General features: G+C 33.6%; 2 protein-coding genes and 1 long non-coding RNA gene across 8 annotated transcripts in view; 1 reads left to right on the forward strand and 2 right to left on the reverse strand.

The window, feature by feature from the left end:
* LOC127701233 (importin-4-like) overlaps positions 1-15,675 on the reverse strand; it is a 997,117-nt gene that overhangs the window by 127,690 nt on the left and 853,752 nt on the right. For 4 of the 6 annotated variants that reach the window (XM_052205057.1, XM_052205053.1, XM_052205055.1 and 1 more), the window contains exon 31: positions 9,719-11,343. The gene's annotated coding sequence lies outside the window, so the exon portion shown is untranslated. Of the gene's footprint in view, positions 1-9,718; positions 12,935-15,675 lie in introns of all 6 variants that reach the window. The other 2 variants (XM_052205056.1, XM_052205054.1) reach the window with 2 other exon arrangements.
* LOC127701235 (GPI transamidase component PIG-T-like) overlaps positions 1-15,675 on the reverse strand; it is a 242,162-nt gene that overhangs the window by 64,731 nt on the left and 161,756 nt on the right. Inside the window, exons 7-8 of the mRNA XM_052205060.1 lie at positions 14,925-15,129; positions 788-940 (exon numbers count right to left, since the gene is read on the reverse strand). Of these exons, the coding sequence (XP_052061020.1) occupies positions 788-940; positions 14,925-15,129 (358 nt within the window). The remainder of the gene's footprint in view (positions 1-787; positions 941-14,924; positions 15,130-15,675) is intronic.
* LOC127701252 (uncharacterized) overlaps positions 1-15,675 on the forward strand; it is a 239,064-nt gene that overhangs the window by 11,479 nt on the left and 211,910 nt on the right. The window lies entirely within an intron of this gene.

Here is a 15,675-nt window from a genome sequence, read left to right on the forward strand (position 1 = left end):
CCTACTTACACAAATATTTGCATATCAGGATCCAACAAAATATCATGTTTAATATAGATATACGAACCATCTTTGAAGAATTTCGGTATAAAGAAGCCTGGCAGGGTCAAAATGTTCTAAATTCAATGGAGCACTACTCTTAAACAAGAGTGTACAGGCTGAAATGCCTGATTTAAATTTACTAATCATGATTGATTTTATGTTGACAGTCCTAAAGATACAATTTTACTACAAGTATCACATAAACTTAACATTATCATTGATCCATGAAAATGAGGTCAAGGTCAGATAAACCAAGCAAGACAGACATGTACACCTTACAATCATTCCATACACCAAATACAGTTGACTTATTGATTATAGTATACATAGACCAAACCATGAAATCGTAATATTGACCAATGGACCATGAAAATGAGGTCAAGGTCTGATAACCCTGCAAGACAGACATGTACACCTTACAATTATTCCATGCAAACTTTATTCTAGAACCCCCAGGGTTAATCATGACAAGTTTTATTTAAAATATTTCAATATCTATAGAGAAGGCCTTTGAAGGACAGAATAAAGTTATCTAAAGCATGTTGAAAATCATTTTTTCTATATTAGATAATGTTATTCAATTAGGAGCTGACTTAAGCTTGCAGTTTGTACCAGTTTTTGTTAACAGCTGAATTTTCTATCAGCAGCATTTCAGTATGACCTTCTCGGTAGTTTTCATCATGTTAATCTTGTTGGTCTCATGAATGTCTACATCATATCTTAAATTTTTCTGATATACACTTACATGGCTTCACCATAGTTTTATTGTTCTGTATTTGTAATGAATTGAAGAAGATCTTAATAAACCAAGGTATTGTTTCCATATAGATTACTGTCATATTTACTGGCAAGTTATTATAAATCTGACAGGTTATTCCTCCTCTCTGTAGTCCAAAACCTGAAATGAATAGTAATAGTAACTGTACAGTAATCTTACAACCATTCCGTGTTATCCCTAAGCACATATTGTCATGAAAAGCATACCCCAACTCCTAATTCAAAGTATCAGGAAATAGGGAGTAGATGTGATCATGTCTATCAGAATCAACAGATAAGCATTTATTCATTACATTTCATCTCTTTCAAGCTGCAGACCAGTTGTGAAGTCATTATGTTCAGTAGCTAGTACCTGAGAAAAAGTGACAAAAATATTTGTTGCACAAACTAATGGAATAACTGACATACAAGTTGATTGATTGCAATATGGTAACTTTGGTAGTAAATGCAAATGTTGAAATAATAAAGCTGGAAAGTGTCCATGGGACATAGATGATGCCCCCCCTTGCATATAACTTTATGAAGGGGCATAACTCTAGAAAGGTAAAAGTGACGCCACCAAAATTCAAGCTTGATCTGTGTTTAGTGGTAATAAGCATTGTGTATAAGTTTCATAACATTTGGTTGAGGCAAACTAAAGTTAGAGAACGGAAACCAATTTGGAACGTACGGACGGACGGACGTACAGACGGACAAGGGTAAAACTCAATGGCCCCGCCACTATGGCGGGGGCATAAAAATAGCTATACTTTAACATATAAAGTTTGCAAATATTTAAAGTCAATAAAACCATGAATGAAGGTACAGGGCCAAATTATCTCTGTGGAAATAAGAAATTCTCAATAATCTTCATGGAAATGAGATGTGTCAATGCTTATACAACTGCCATTGTCGGAAAAAGCATACCTAAGTCTCTGTCTAGGTGAGACAAAAATTATTAACAAAGTTGAAGAAGTATTCCATCATAAAAATAAATATTTTCTTTTATTCCTTATATATTATGGATTATAAAAAACTATAGAGCTCGCCCTGGGGATTTTTTTATGTTATAGATATCTTTTATAAACTAAAGTGCACATGCTGAAATGGGTCGTCTGCTTTACTGATCATGATTGAATTTATGTTGAAAGTCTTTAGGATATAGGTTTGACTATAAGTATCACATTAACTTAATATTATCAAAGATTCATGTTAAATAGGTCAAGGTCACACAAGCACTACAAAAAAGACAGATACACCTTACAATCATTCAATACACTTACTATAGTTGACCTTTTAGTATCTGAGAAACAGATGAAACTATGAAACCTAACTGTGACTTTGAGATGTAGAACAGCAATAAAAGTGCTGTTCCTTTGCTTTTTGTGTTTTTTGCTGTGCATGTACTGATTTTGTGTCATGCATGGATTCCCCATATCCTTTCTTTTCTATTCAGCACAAAAAAAAATAAACCATGAAAATGAGGGAGAGCTGTATGACTCTGTCAGATGGACATGTGCACCCTACAATCATTTCATACACCAAATATAGTTGACCTACTGCTTATAGTGCCCGTAAAACAGACCTTACCATGAAAATAAGGTTATAACACATGAGATGAAACCTGTCAGACAGACATACACACTTTACAATCCTTCCATACACCAAATATAAATGACATATAGTTTATAGTATCTAAGAAACAGACTAAACCACAAACATTCAACCTTGATCACTGATCTGTGAAAACATAGGCGGATCCAGGGGGGTCCTGGCCCCCCCTTTTTTGCAAAAATTTGGTTGATTATATAGGGAATCACTGAAGCATGAATGTAGCAGGCCCCTCTTATGGCAGTCAGTGCCCCCCCCCCCCCCCCCCCTTATAAAAAGTTCTGGATCCGCCACTGGAAACTGTGATCATGGACAAATGAAACCTGCCAAACATTCTTACATTCATTCCATACACCTAATATAGTAGTTCTATTGCTTATTGTATTTGAGAAACAGACCAAACTATGAAAGCTTAACATTGAAATATGACCCTTGAAAAAGAGGTCAAGGTCAGATGAACTCTGCTGGACAGACATGTTCACCTTGCAATCATTAACTACATCCAATATCATTGACCGATTGCTTATAGTTTTTGAGGAACCCTTGACCATAAAAAATTAGCATTATCCAATGAACCATGAAAATAAGGTTAGATCTTTGTAACTTAAGGTAACCGTATATAAGGTATGAATCATCAATGGTTCTGATATATAGAGCTTTATACTAATAGTTAACGCTGATATCACCAGATTAGCAACTGACTGCGACTTTTTTGTATGTGAGACAAAAATCATTTAAGCCCCTCTCTCTTAAAAGAGAAAAATGTGCTTTGCCGAACCCAGCTGGATATGACAGCAGAGGTCCAACCCTGAACAGTTGGGGCAAAAATGGACACACTATTCAAGCTTGATACAGGTCTGAATTTGGATTGTAATTAAATATTTGACACATTATAGGTTTCTGACACAGAATAAATGTAGTCAAAGAACTTGAAATTGGTTATATTTGAATTTATATTCAATTGAAGATTTCTTGCTGTTGTGCAATACACTGTGCTGTTGTTCAATACTTAGTAAATCTGTTTTCAGACTATATACAAAGAATTAGCAAAATAAATTGTGACCACCAATTTTTTTTTTGGAAAATTGATAATTTCTTAAATCTTGAGGAAAAAAAAATTGGCCCCCCCCAAAACTAGAGGCTCTAAAGAGCCTGTGTCGCTCACCTTGGTCTATGTGCATATTAAACAAAGGACACAGATGGATTCATGACAAAATTGTGTTTTGGTGATGGTGATGTGTTTGTAGATCTTACTTTACTGAACATTCTTGCTCCTTACTATTATCTCTATCCATAATGAACTTGGCACGGTAGTTACAGTGGAAAATACTTTGTAAAAATTTACAAAAATTTACAAAATTTATGAAAAAATTGTAAAAAATTGACTATAAAGGGCAATAACTCCTTTAGGGGTCAATTGACAATTTTGGTCATGTTGCCTTATTTGTAGATCTAACTTTGCTGTACATTATTGCTGTTTACAGTTTATCTCTATCTATAATAATATTCAAGATAATAACCAAAAGCTGCAAAATTTTCTTAAAATTACCAATTCAGGGGCAGCAACCCAACAACGTGTTGCCTGATTGGTCTGAAAATTTCAGGGCAGATAGATCTTGACCTAATGAACAATTTTATCCTCATCAGATTTGCTCTAAATGCTTTGATTTCAGAGATATGAGCCAAAAACTGCATTTTACCCTATGTACTATTTTTCAGCCATGTCGGCCATCTTGGTTCGCGGGCGGGGTCATCGGACACATTTTTTACACTAGATACCCTAATGATGATTGTGGACAAGTTTGGTTAAATTTGTCTTAGTAGTTTCAGAGGAGAAGATTTTTGTAAAAAATTACAAAAATTTACGAAAAATGGTTAAAAATTGACTATAAAGGGCAATAACTCCTTAAGGGGTCAACTGACCATTTTGGTCAAGTTGACTTATTTGTAGATCTTACTTTGCTGAACATTATTGCTGTTTACAGTTTATCTCTATCTATAATAATATTCAAGATAATAACCAATAAAATGCTCCGCAGGGCGCAGCTTGATACGACCGCAGAGGTTGAACCCTGAACAGTTGGGGGAAGTATGGACACAACATTCAAGCTTGATACAGCTTTGGATTTGGATTGTGATTAAACATTTGACACAGCATAGGTTTCTAACACAGATTGAATGTGGTCTAAGAACTTAAAAATTTTAAATTGGACATTCACCTATTATGGTCCAATATCCAAAATCTAAATACATGGTTAGATTCAGCATATCAAAGAACCGCAAGAATTCAATTTTTGATGAAATCAAACAAAGTTTAATTTTGGACCCTTTTGACCTCAATGTGGACAAAGTTGATAACGGGGCCCAAAAAAAAAAAAATCTAAATACATGGTTAGATTCAGCATATCAAAGAACCCCATATATTCAATTTTTGTTGAAATCAAACAAAGTTTAATTTTGGACCCCGATTTGGACCAACTTGAAAACTTGGCCCATAATCAAAAATCTAAATACATGTTTAGATTCAGCATATCAAAGAACCCTAAGAATTCAATTTTTGTTAAAATCAAACTAAGTTTAATTTTGGACCCTTTGGACCTTAATGTAGACCAATTTGAAAACGGAACCAAAAATTAAGAATCTAAATACACGGTTAGATTCGGCATATCAAAGAACCCCAATAATTCAATTTTTGATGAAATCAAACAAAGTTTAATTTTGGACCCTTTTGACCTCAATGTGGACAAAGTTGATAACGGGGCCCAAAAATAAAAAATCTAAATACATGGTTAGATTCAGCATATCAAAGAACCCCATATATTCAATTTTTGTTGAAATCAAACAAAGTTTAATTTTGGACCCCGATTTGGACCAACTTGAAAACTGGGCCCATAATCAAAAATCTAAATACATGTTTAGATTCAGCATATCAAAGAACCCTAAGAATTCAATTTTTGTTAAAATCAAACTAAGTTTAATTTTGGACCCTTTGGACCTTAATGTAGACCAATTTGAAAACGGAACCAAAAATTAAGAATCTAAATACACGGTTAGATTCGGCATATCAAAGAACCCCAATAATTCAATTTTTGATGAAATCAAACAAAGTTTAATTTTGGACCCTTTTGACCTCAATGTGGACAAAGTTGATAACGGGGCCCAAAAATAAAAAATCTAAATACATGGTTAGATTCAGCATATCAAAGAACCCCATATATTCAATTTTTGTTGAAATCAAACAAAGTTTAATTTTGGACCCCGATTTGGACCAACTTGAAAACTGGGCCCATAATCAAAAATCTAAATACATGTTTAGATTCAGCATATCAAAGAACCCTAAGAATTCAATTTTTGTTAAAATCATACTAAGTTTAATTTTGGACCCTTTGGACCTTAATGTAGACCAATTTGAAAACGGAACCAAAATTTAAGAATCTAAATACACAGTTAGATTCGGCATATCAAAGAACCCCAATAATTCAATTTTTGATGAAATCAAACAAAGTTTAATTTTGGACCCTTTTGACCTCAATGTGGACAAAGTTGATAACGGGGCCCAAAAATAAAAAATCTAAATACATGGTTAGATTCAGCATATCAAAGAACCCCATATATTCAATTTTTGTTGAAATCAAACAAAGTTTAATTTTGGACCCCGATTTGGACCAACTTGAAAACTTGGCCCATAATCAAAAATCTAAATACATGTTTAGATTCAGCATATCAAAGAACCCTAAGAATTCAATTTTTGTTAAAATCAAACTAAGTTTAATTTTGGACCCTTTGGACCTTAATGTAGACCAATTTGAAAACGGAACCAAAAATTAAGAATCTAAATACACGGTTAGATTCGGCATATCAAAGAACCCCAATAATTCAATTTTTGATGAAATCAAACAAAGTTTAATTTTGGACCCTTTTGACCTCAATGTGGACAAAGTTGATAACGGGGCCCAAAAATAAAAAATCTAAATACATGGTTAGATTCAGCATATCAAAGAACCCCATATATTCAATTTTTGTTGAAATCAAACAAAGTTTAATTTTGGACCCCGATTTGGACCAACTTGAAAACTGGGCCCATAATCAAAAATCTAAATACATGTTTAGATGCAGCATATCAAAGAACCCTAAGAATTCAATTTTTGTTAAAATCATACTAAGTTTAATTTTGGACCCTTTGGACCTTAATGTAGACCAATTTGAAAACGGAACCAAAATTTAAGAATCTAAATACACAGTTAGATTCGGCATATCAAAGAACCCCAATAATTCAATTTTTGATGAAATCAAACAAAGTTTAATTTTGGACCCTTTTGACCTCAATGTGGACAAAGTTGATAACGGGGCCCAAAAATAAAAAATTCGTAAGGGTTCCGCGGAACCCAGTGTCTCGCCTACTTTTTCTGTTAATCGCAGACTCAACAAAAATGAGGAAGTAAATCAATAAAAATATTCCTCTTGATACTATCTTTTGATTGTAAGAAGCTTCTGTCCAAGTTTGGTAAAATTCCAGGATAGTTTATGATTTAAAATAACTGTTTAAAAACTTGAACTGCAGACTGAATGTAATGTTAACTGGAAGAAAACAAAATTTCCTTCTAGATTCTAGCATTTGATCATAAACAAGCTTCTGTCCAAGTTTGGTACAAATCCAAAATAGTATAAGAAAGTTATTAAAATTTTAAAACCTTTAACCACAGAGTGAATGTGTTGTTTCCTGGCAGAAAATCTAAGTCCATTTAAAAGTAAAATACAGAAACAAGAGTGGACACGCTGAAATGTCTCGCCTTCTTTACTAACCATTGATATTATGTTGATAGTCCTAAATGAAAGCTACAACTATTACATAAACTTAACATGATCCAAGAAAATGAAGTCAAGGTCATATAAACCAAACAAGAAATACATGTACACCTTACAATCATTCAATACACTAAATATAGTTGACCTATTGCTTATAGTTTCTAAGAAACAGACTTAACCAAGAAAACTAAACATTGACCAATGAATCGTGAAAATGAGGTCAAAGTCAGATGAACCATGCCAGGCAGACATGAACAGCTTACAATCCTTCCATACAACAAATATAGCTGACCTATTGCTTATAGTTTAAGAAAAACAGACTGAAACACATAAACTTAACACTGAGCAATGAACTGTGAAAATGAGGTCAAGGTCAAATAAAACCTGCGAGACTGACATGTACATCATGGAATATTTCCATACACCAAATATAGTTGACTTATTGCATAATAGTATAAGAAAAAAGACCAAAACTCAAAAACTTAACTTTGACCACTGAACCATGAAAATGAGGTCAAAGTCAGATGACACCTGCCAGTTGGACATGTACACCTTACAATCATTCCATACACCAAATATAGTAGACCTATTGGATAAAGTATAAGAAAAACGGACCAAAACACAAAAACTTAACTATAACCACTGAACCATGAAAATGAGGTCAAGGTCAGATGACACCTGCCAGTTGGACATGTACACCTTACAGTCCTTCCATACACCAAATATACTAGACCTATTGCTTATAGTATCTGAGATATGGACTTGACCACCAAAACTTAACCTTGTTCACTGATCCATGAAATGAGGTCGAGGTCAAGTGAAAACTGTCTGACAGGCATGAGGACCTTGCAAGGTACGCACATACTAAATATAGTTATCCTATTACTTATAATAAGAGAGAATTTAACATTACAAATAATCTGAACTTTTTTTTCAAGTAGTCACTGAACCATGAAAATGAGGTCAAGGATATTGGACATGTGACTGACGGAAACTTCGTAACATGAGGCATCCATATACAAAGTATGAAGCATCCAGGTCTTCCACCTTCTAAAATATAAAGCTTTTAAGAAGTTAGCTAACGCCGCCGCCGCCGCCGCCGCCGCCGGATCGCTATCCCTATGTCGAGCTTTCTGCGACAAAAGTCGCAGGCTCGACAAAAATGGATTTATTTTTTTACAAAATTTACTTCTAGATACTATCTTATGATCATAAACAAGCTTCTGTCCAAGTTTGGTACAAACCCAGGATAGTTTAAGAAAGTTATTAAAATTTAAAAAACTTTAACCACAGAGTGAATGTAATATTTACCGGCAGAAAAACTAAGTCCATTTATAAGTAAAATACGGAAAAAATGGAATTTTATTTTTACAAAATTTACTTCTGGATACTATTTTATGATCATAAACAAGCTTCTGTCCAAGTTTGGTAGAAATCCAGGATAGTTTAAGAAAGTTATTAAAATTTCAAAAACTTTAACCACAGAGTGAATATTTGTGGACGCCGCCGACGACAACGACGACGCCGACGGAATGTAGGATCGCTATGTCTCGCTTTTTCGACTAAAGTCGAAGGCTCGACAAAAATCTAAATACATGGTTAGATTCAGCATATCAAAGAACCCCATATATTCAATTTTTGTTGAAATCAAACAAAGTTTAATTTTGGACCCCGATTTGGACCAACTTGAAAACTGGGCCCATAATCAAAAATCTAAATACATGTTTAGATTCAGCATATCAAAGAACCCTAAGAATTCAATTTTTGTTAAAATCATACTAAGTTTAATTTTGGACCCTTTGGACCTTAATGTAGACCAATTTGAAAACGGAACCAAAATTTAAGAATCTAAATACACAGTTAGATTCGGCATATCAAAGAACCCTAATAATTCAATTTTTGATGAAATCAAACAAAGTTTAATTTTGGACCCTTTTGACCTCAATGTGGACAAAGTTGATAACGGGGCCCAAAAATAAAAAATTCGTAAGGGTTTCCGCGGAACCCAGTGTCTCGCCTACTTTTTCTGTTAATCGCAGACTCAACAAAAATGAGGAAGTAAATCAATAAAAATATTCCTCTTGATACTATCTTTTGATTGTAAGAAGCTTCTGTCCAAGTTTGGTAAAATTCCAGGATAGTTTATGATTTAAAATAACTGTTTAAAAACTTGAACTGCAGACTGAATGTAATGTTAACTGGAAGAAAACAAAATTTCCTTCTAGATTCTAGCATTTGATCATAAACAAGCTTCTGTCCAAGTTTGGTACAAATCCAAAATAGTATAAGAAAGTTATTAAAATTTTAAAAACTTTAACCACTGAGTGAATATGTTGTTTCCTGGCAGAAAATCTAAGTCCATTTAAAAGTAAAATACGGAAAAAATGGATTTATTTTTTTACAAAATTTCCTTCTAGATACTAGCTTTTGATCATAAACAAGCTTCTGTCCAAGTTTGGTACAAATCCAAAATAGTATAAGAAAGTTATTAAAATTTTAAAACCTTTAACCACAGAGTGAATGTGTTGTTTCCTGGCAGAAAATCTAAGTCCATTTAAAAGTAAAATACAGAAAAAATGGATTTATTTTTTTTACAAAATTTACTTCTAGATACTATCTTATGATCATAAACAAGCTTCTGTCCAAGTTTGGTACAAACCCAGGATAGTTTAAGAAAGTTATTAAAATTTAAAAAACTTTAACCACAGAGTGAATGTAATATTTACCGGCAGAAAAACTAAGTCCATTTATAAGTAAAATACGGAAAAAATGGAATTTTATTTTTACAAAATTTACTTCTGGATACTATCTTATGATCATAAACAAGCTTCTGTCCAAGTTTGGTAGAAATCCAGGATAGTTTAAGAAAGTTATTAAAATTTCAAAAACTTTAACCACAGAGTGAATATTTGTGGACGCCGCCGACGACAACGACGACGCCGACGGAATGTAGGATCGCTATGTCTCGCTTTTTCGACTAAAGTCGAAGGCTCGACAAAAATCTAAATACATGGTTAGATTCAGCATATCAAAGAACCCCATATATTCAATTTTTGTTGAAATCAAACAAAGTTTAATTTTGGACCCAGATTTGGACCAACTTGAAAACTGGGCCCATAATCAAAAATCTAAATACATGTTTAGATTCAGCATATCAAAGAACCCTAAGAATTCAATTTTTGTTAAAATCATACTAAGTTTAATTTTGGACCCTTTGGACCTTAATGTAGACCAATTTGAAAACAGAACCAAAATTTAAGAATCTAAATACACAGTTAGATTCGGCATATCAAAGAACCCCAATAATTCAATTTTTGATGAAATCAAACAAAGTTTAATTTTGGACCCTTTGGACCTCAATGTGGACCAATTTAAAAACGGGGCCCAAAATCCAAAAACTAAATAGACGGTTAGATTCAGCATATTAAAGAACCCCATGAAATCAAGAATAAAACCCCATTGAAATTGGTCAAGAAATAAGCAATTTATAGGAAGTATCTTCTTTTGCACAATCCTGTGCTATTAAATATTTCTTGCTATTGCGCAATACTGTACAATTGACAATTTCTTGCTATTGCGCAATATTGTGCTATTGGATATTTCTTGCTATTGCGCAATACTGTGCAATTGAAGATTTCTTGCTATTGCGCAATACTGTGCAATTGAAGATTTCTTGCTATTGTGCAATACTGTGCAATTGAAAATTTCTTGCTATTGCACAATACTTATTACATAATAATTTACACATCCTGTTTGGTGTGTATCTCCTACCATATCATTATTATTTGATTTTAAATATAAATCAGAAATAACCAACTTAAAATGGAAAATTTTAAAAGAAACAAAAAAGGAAAAAAAGAAAAAAAAGGAAAAAAAAAATAAATCCTTCCCCAAAATTTTTTGAACCCCCATTATGATTCATCACCCCCAAACTCAATCCCAGCCTTCCCTTTGTGGTATGGTACCTTGCAGTACAATTTCAGAGAGATCCATACACTTGAACACAAGTTATTGTCTGGAAACTAGAAAAAAAATGTGTTTTTTGGCCCCTTTTTGGCCCCAAATTCCTAAACGTTTAGGGCAATTACCCCCAAACTCAAACCCAGCTTTCCCTTTGTGATATGGAACCTTGTAGTACAATTTCAGAAAGATCCATACACTTACACACAAGTTATTGTCATGAAACTAGAAAAATACTTGTTTTTTGCCCCTTTTTTGGCCCCTAATTCCTAAAATTTGGAGGCAATTACCCCCAAAATCAATCCCAGCATTCCTTTAGTGATATGGAACCTTGTGGTACAATGTCAGAGAGATCCATACACTAACACACAAGTTATGTCTGGAAGTTACAAAAATGCTTATTTTTGGCCCCTTTTTGGCCCCTAATTCCTTTACTGTTATTACCATAACCCCCAAAATCAATCCCAACCTTCCTTTTGTGGTATTGAACCTTGTGGTAAAATTTCATAAAGATCCATTCACTTAAACTAAAGTTAGAGTGCGAAAACCAATGTGTCTTCGGACGATGACGGACGACGACGACGACGACGACGCCAACGTCATACCAATATACGACCGTAAAAATTTTTTTGCGGTCGTATAAAAACTGCAAAATTTCCTTAAAATTACCAATTCAGGGGCAGCAACCCAACAACGGGTTGTCCGATTGATCTGAAAATTTCAGGGCAGATAGATCTTGACCTGATAAACAATTTTACCCCATGTCAGATTTGCTCTAAATGCTTTGGTTTCAGAGATATAAGCCAAAATCTACATTTTACCCCTATGTTCTATTTTTAGCCATGGCGGCCATCTTGGTTGGTTGGCCGGGTCATCGGACACATTTTTTAAACTAGATACCCTAATGATGATTGTGGACAAGTTTGGTTAAATTTGTCTTAGTAGTTTCAGAGGAGAAGATTTTTGTAAAAGATTACAAAAATTTATGAAAAATGGTTAAAAATTGACTATAAAGGGCAATAACTCCTTAAGGGGTCAACTGACCATTTTGGTCAAGTGACTTTTTTGTAGATCTTACTTTGCTGAACATTATTGCTGTTTACAGTTTATCTCTATCTATAATAATATTCAAGATAATAACCAAAAGCTGCAAAATTTTCTTAAAATTACCAATTCAGGGGCAGCAACCCAACAACATGTTGCCTGATTGGTCTGAAAATTTCAGGGCAGATAGATCTTGACCTAATGAACAATTTAATCCTCATCAGATTTGCTCTAAATGCTTTGATTTCAGAGATATGAGCCAAAAACTGCATTTTACCCTATGTACTATTTTTCAGCCATGTCGGCCATCTTGGTTCGCGGGCAGGGTCATCGGACACATTTTTTACACTAGATACCCTAATGATGATTGTGGACAAGTTTGGTTAAATTTGTCTTAGTAGTTTCAGAGAAGAAGATTTTTGTAAAAGATTACAAAAATTTATGAAAAATGGTTAAAAATTGACTATAAAGGGCAATAACTCCTTAAGGGGTCAACTGACCATTTTGGTCAAGTGACTTTTTTGTAGATCTTACTTTGCTGAACATTATTGCTGTTTACAGTTTATCTCTATCTATAATAATATTCAAGATAATAACCAAAAACGGCAAAATTTCCTTAAAATTACCAATTCAGGGGCAGCAACCCAACAACGGGTTGTCCGATTCATCTGAAAATTTCAGGGCAGATAGATCTTGACCTGATAAACAATTTTACCTCATCTCAGATTTGCTCTAAATGCTTTGGTTTCAGAGATATAAGCCAAAATCTACATTTTACCCCTATGTTCTATTTTTAGCAATGGCGACCATCTTGGTAGGTTGGCGGGGTCATCGGACACATTTTTTAAACTAGATACTTGAATGATGATTGTGTTTAAGTTTGGGTGCATTTGGCCCAGTAGTTTCAGAGGAGAAGATTTTTGTAAAAGTTTACGGACGACGGACGACGGACGACGGACGCAAAGTGATGAGAAAAGCTCACTTGACCTTTCAGGTCAGGTGAGCTAAAAAAATAATGTTTGAAGAAATTTTCTTTTTGTAAAATGTGGTACAATTTAAGAGATATCCATACACTTAAACACAAGTTATTGTCTGAAAACTAGAAAAATACTTGTTTTGGCTCCTTTTTGGCTCCTAATTCCTGAACGGTTTGGGCAATTACCCCCAAAATGAATCCCAACCTTCTACTTGTGGTATTGAACCTTGTGGTACAATTTCAGAGCAATCAAAATACTTATACACAAGTTATTGTCCTGAAACTAGAAAAATGCTTGTTTTTGGCCCCTTTTTGGCTCCTAATTCCTAAACAGTTGGGACCATCACCCCCAAAAATAATCCGAACCTTCTTTTTGTGGTATTGAACCTTTTGGTTAAATTTCATAGAGATCCATGCACTTAAACTAAATTTATTGTCCGGAAACCAAATGTCTTCGGACGAAGGCGACATGATAGCAATATACGAACCCAAATTTTTTGCGGTCGAATAAAAACAAGATGGTTGAGTCACAATTTTCTGATCAATATAATTCTAATCTAAATTGTTTCAGCTGAATCCTGAATCAATGCATTGTGGCAATGTAGTTCAATCTTATAGGTTTATCAGGCATTTGCATCCAATACTAGTCCAAAACGAGTAGCTTTGAGCTGCTCACTTAATCCTTACTTTATGCACATCACGGTTAATTGACAAAACATTTTAGATAATTTTACATAATTAATACAATGTATCAATATTATGATTTAGAATGGTGATCAAGGAAAATCTTAAGTAAACACTCTGTGGGAAAAGATTGTCATAAATCAATACAGTGGTCAATTACCAGAAATTTAATTACAGTTCAACTCCTCAATCCATTCAAATCCATGATGTCATGTTTTGATATATGTGTATTGGTTTGACACGGTGAAGGTAATCTAAATGCTTTTATTAACCTTGGGACTGTATATTTAATTCAAAACTACTGAAATTTCGTCTCATCAGGAGTTAAATATATATATTTGTATGGAACAAAGTTCGTGACCATGGGAAAATTTCGAATTATCCGAATTTTCGAGTTAACGGAGTTCGAGACAACGAGAGTTAACTGTATGCCAAAAAAAGAGATTTTTGTGAAATTGACAAAATAAATATTCAAGTCAGATATGTAAAATGTTATAACAAACATTATGTTAAAAGATCTTTTTTGTCTACACATGCACTCTATGTTTCCTGTCCAAAAAATTAATGTAACTTTACCCATTTTCATTGAACTTTCGTTGAAAATCAAAATGAGTGCTTTTTGTGATGTCATGCAAAGAATACAAGTACATAAATTTTCATCATAAAGACAAAATACCTATCTTGTCATTGTATTAGCTACGATTTGTTGTGATATCGGTCAATAAATCCTAATTTGAAATTGTAGCTAGAAATAGGGGCCATTTTAGGGCCTTATTGAACCTACTCCTTTAACCTGGTATTTTGACTTACCAGTTACATATCTAGTAGCATATATGTACTCATGAGTTTAACCTGTTTTTTTTAATAACCAGTTACATTTTGTACATATCTAGTAGCCTGTACTGATGAATTAAACTTAATATTTTCACTTAACAGTTACATATCTAGTAGCATATATTGATGAATTTAACCCAGGTATTTTCACTTACCAGTTACGTATCTAGTAGCATGTACTGATGAATTTAACCCAGGTATTTTCACTTACCAGTCACATATCTAGTAGCATGTACTGATGATTCTGTTGTAACATTATGTTTGGTAACTTCAGTGTGGATGCCTTGAAGATTAAAGGAATGGTAGTTTCTAGGAAGCTGTGTAGTAACATCATATACAGCATATATCCTCTTGTCTCCAGCAAGGACCATTTTAACTATTTTATCAGCATCAGGCTTCAATGTGAGCTTGATTTCCTGAAATTAAAGATTATACGAAATGACAATGCCTTGAAAAAAACCCAAAAAAACCGACCAAAAGACAAACAACAGTCTACAAAACACACAACTCAGAAAACTGAAGAATGAACAACATAAACCCCACCAAAAAACCGTGTGATCTCCAGTGCTCCGGAAGGGTTAACTTGTTTTCAAAATTTTACAAACTGACAGATTTACCACCCTTTTTAATGTTAAATAAAATTACAAGCTGTTTTGATTTATATCAACCAACCATGATTTAATTCAATTTCATTCCAGTCTTTCAAGAAAGACCGGATAAATAGTTAGTAGCTGGATGTAAGTGTGAAGTTATTACTGCACAAAATTTCAATGGTAAATAATTGATTTTAAACATATTTTATTCATTAAGATATGAAAAGGATTGAGCAACAGGCACAGCCTATCAAATCTCTCTCCATACTACATGTACAAGGTATAAATAAAATATTAACAACTGTATTTAAAATAATATAATATAGTGGAAAATGCATGCTACTTATGAGCACATACAAAGAAATACAT

This window comes from Mytilus californianus, unplaced genomic scaffold (genome assembly GCF_021869535.1).
Source record: "Mytilus californianus isolate M0D057914Y unplaced genomic scaffold, xbMytCali1.0.p SCAF_5, whole genome shotgun sequence".
NCBI classification, from domain to species: domain Eukaryota; kingdom Metazoa; phylum Mollusca; class Bivalvia; order Mytilida; family Mytilidae; genus Mytilus; species Mytilus californianus.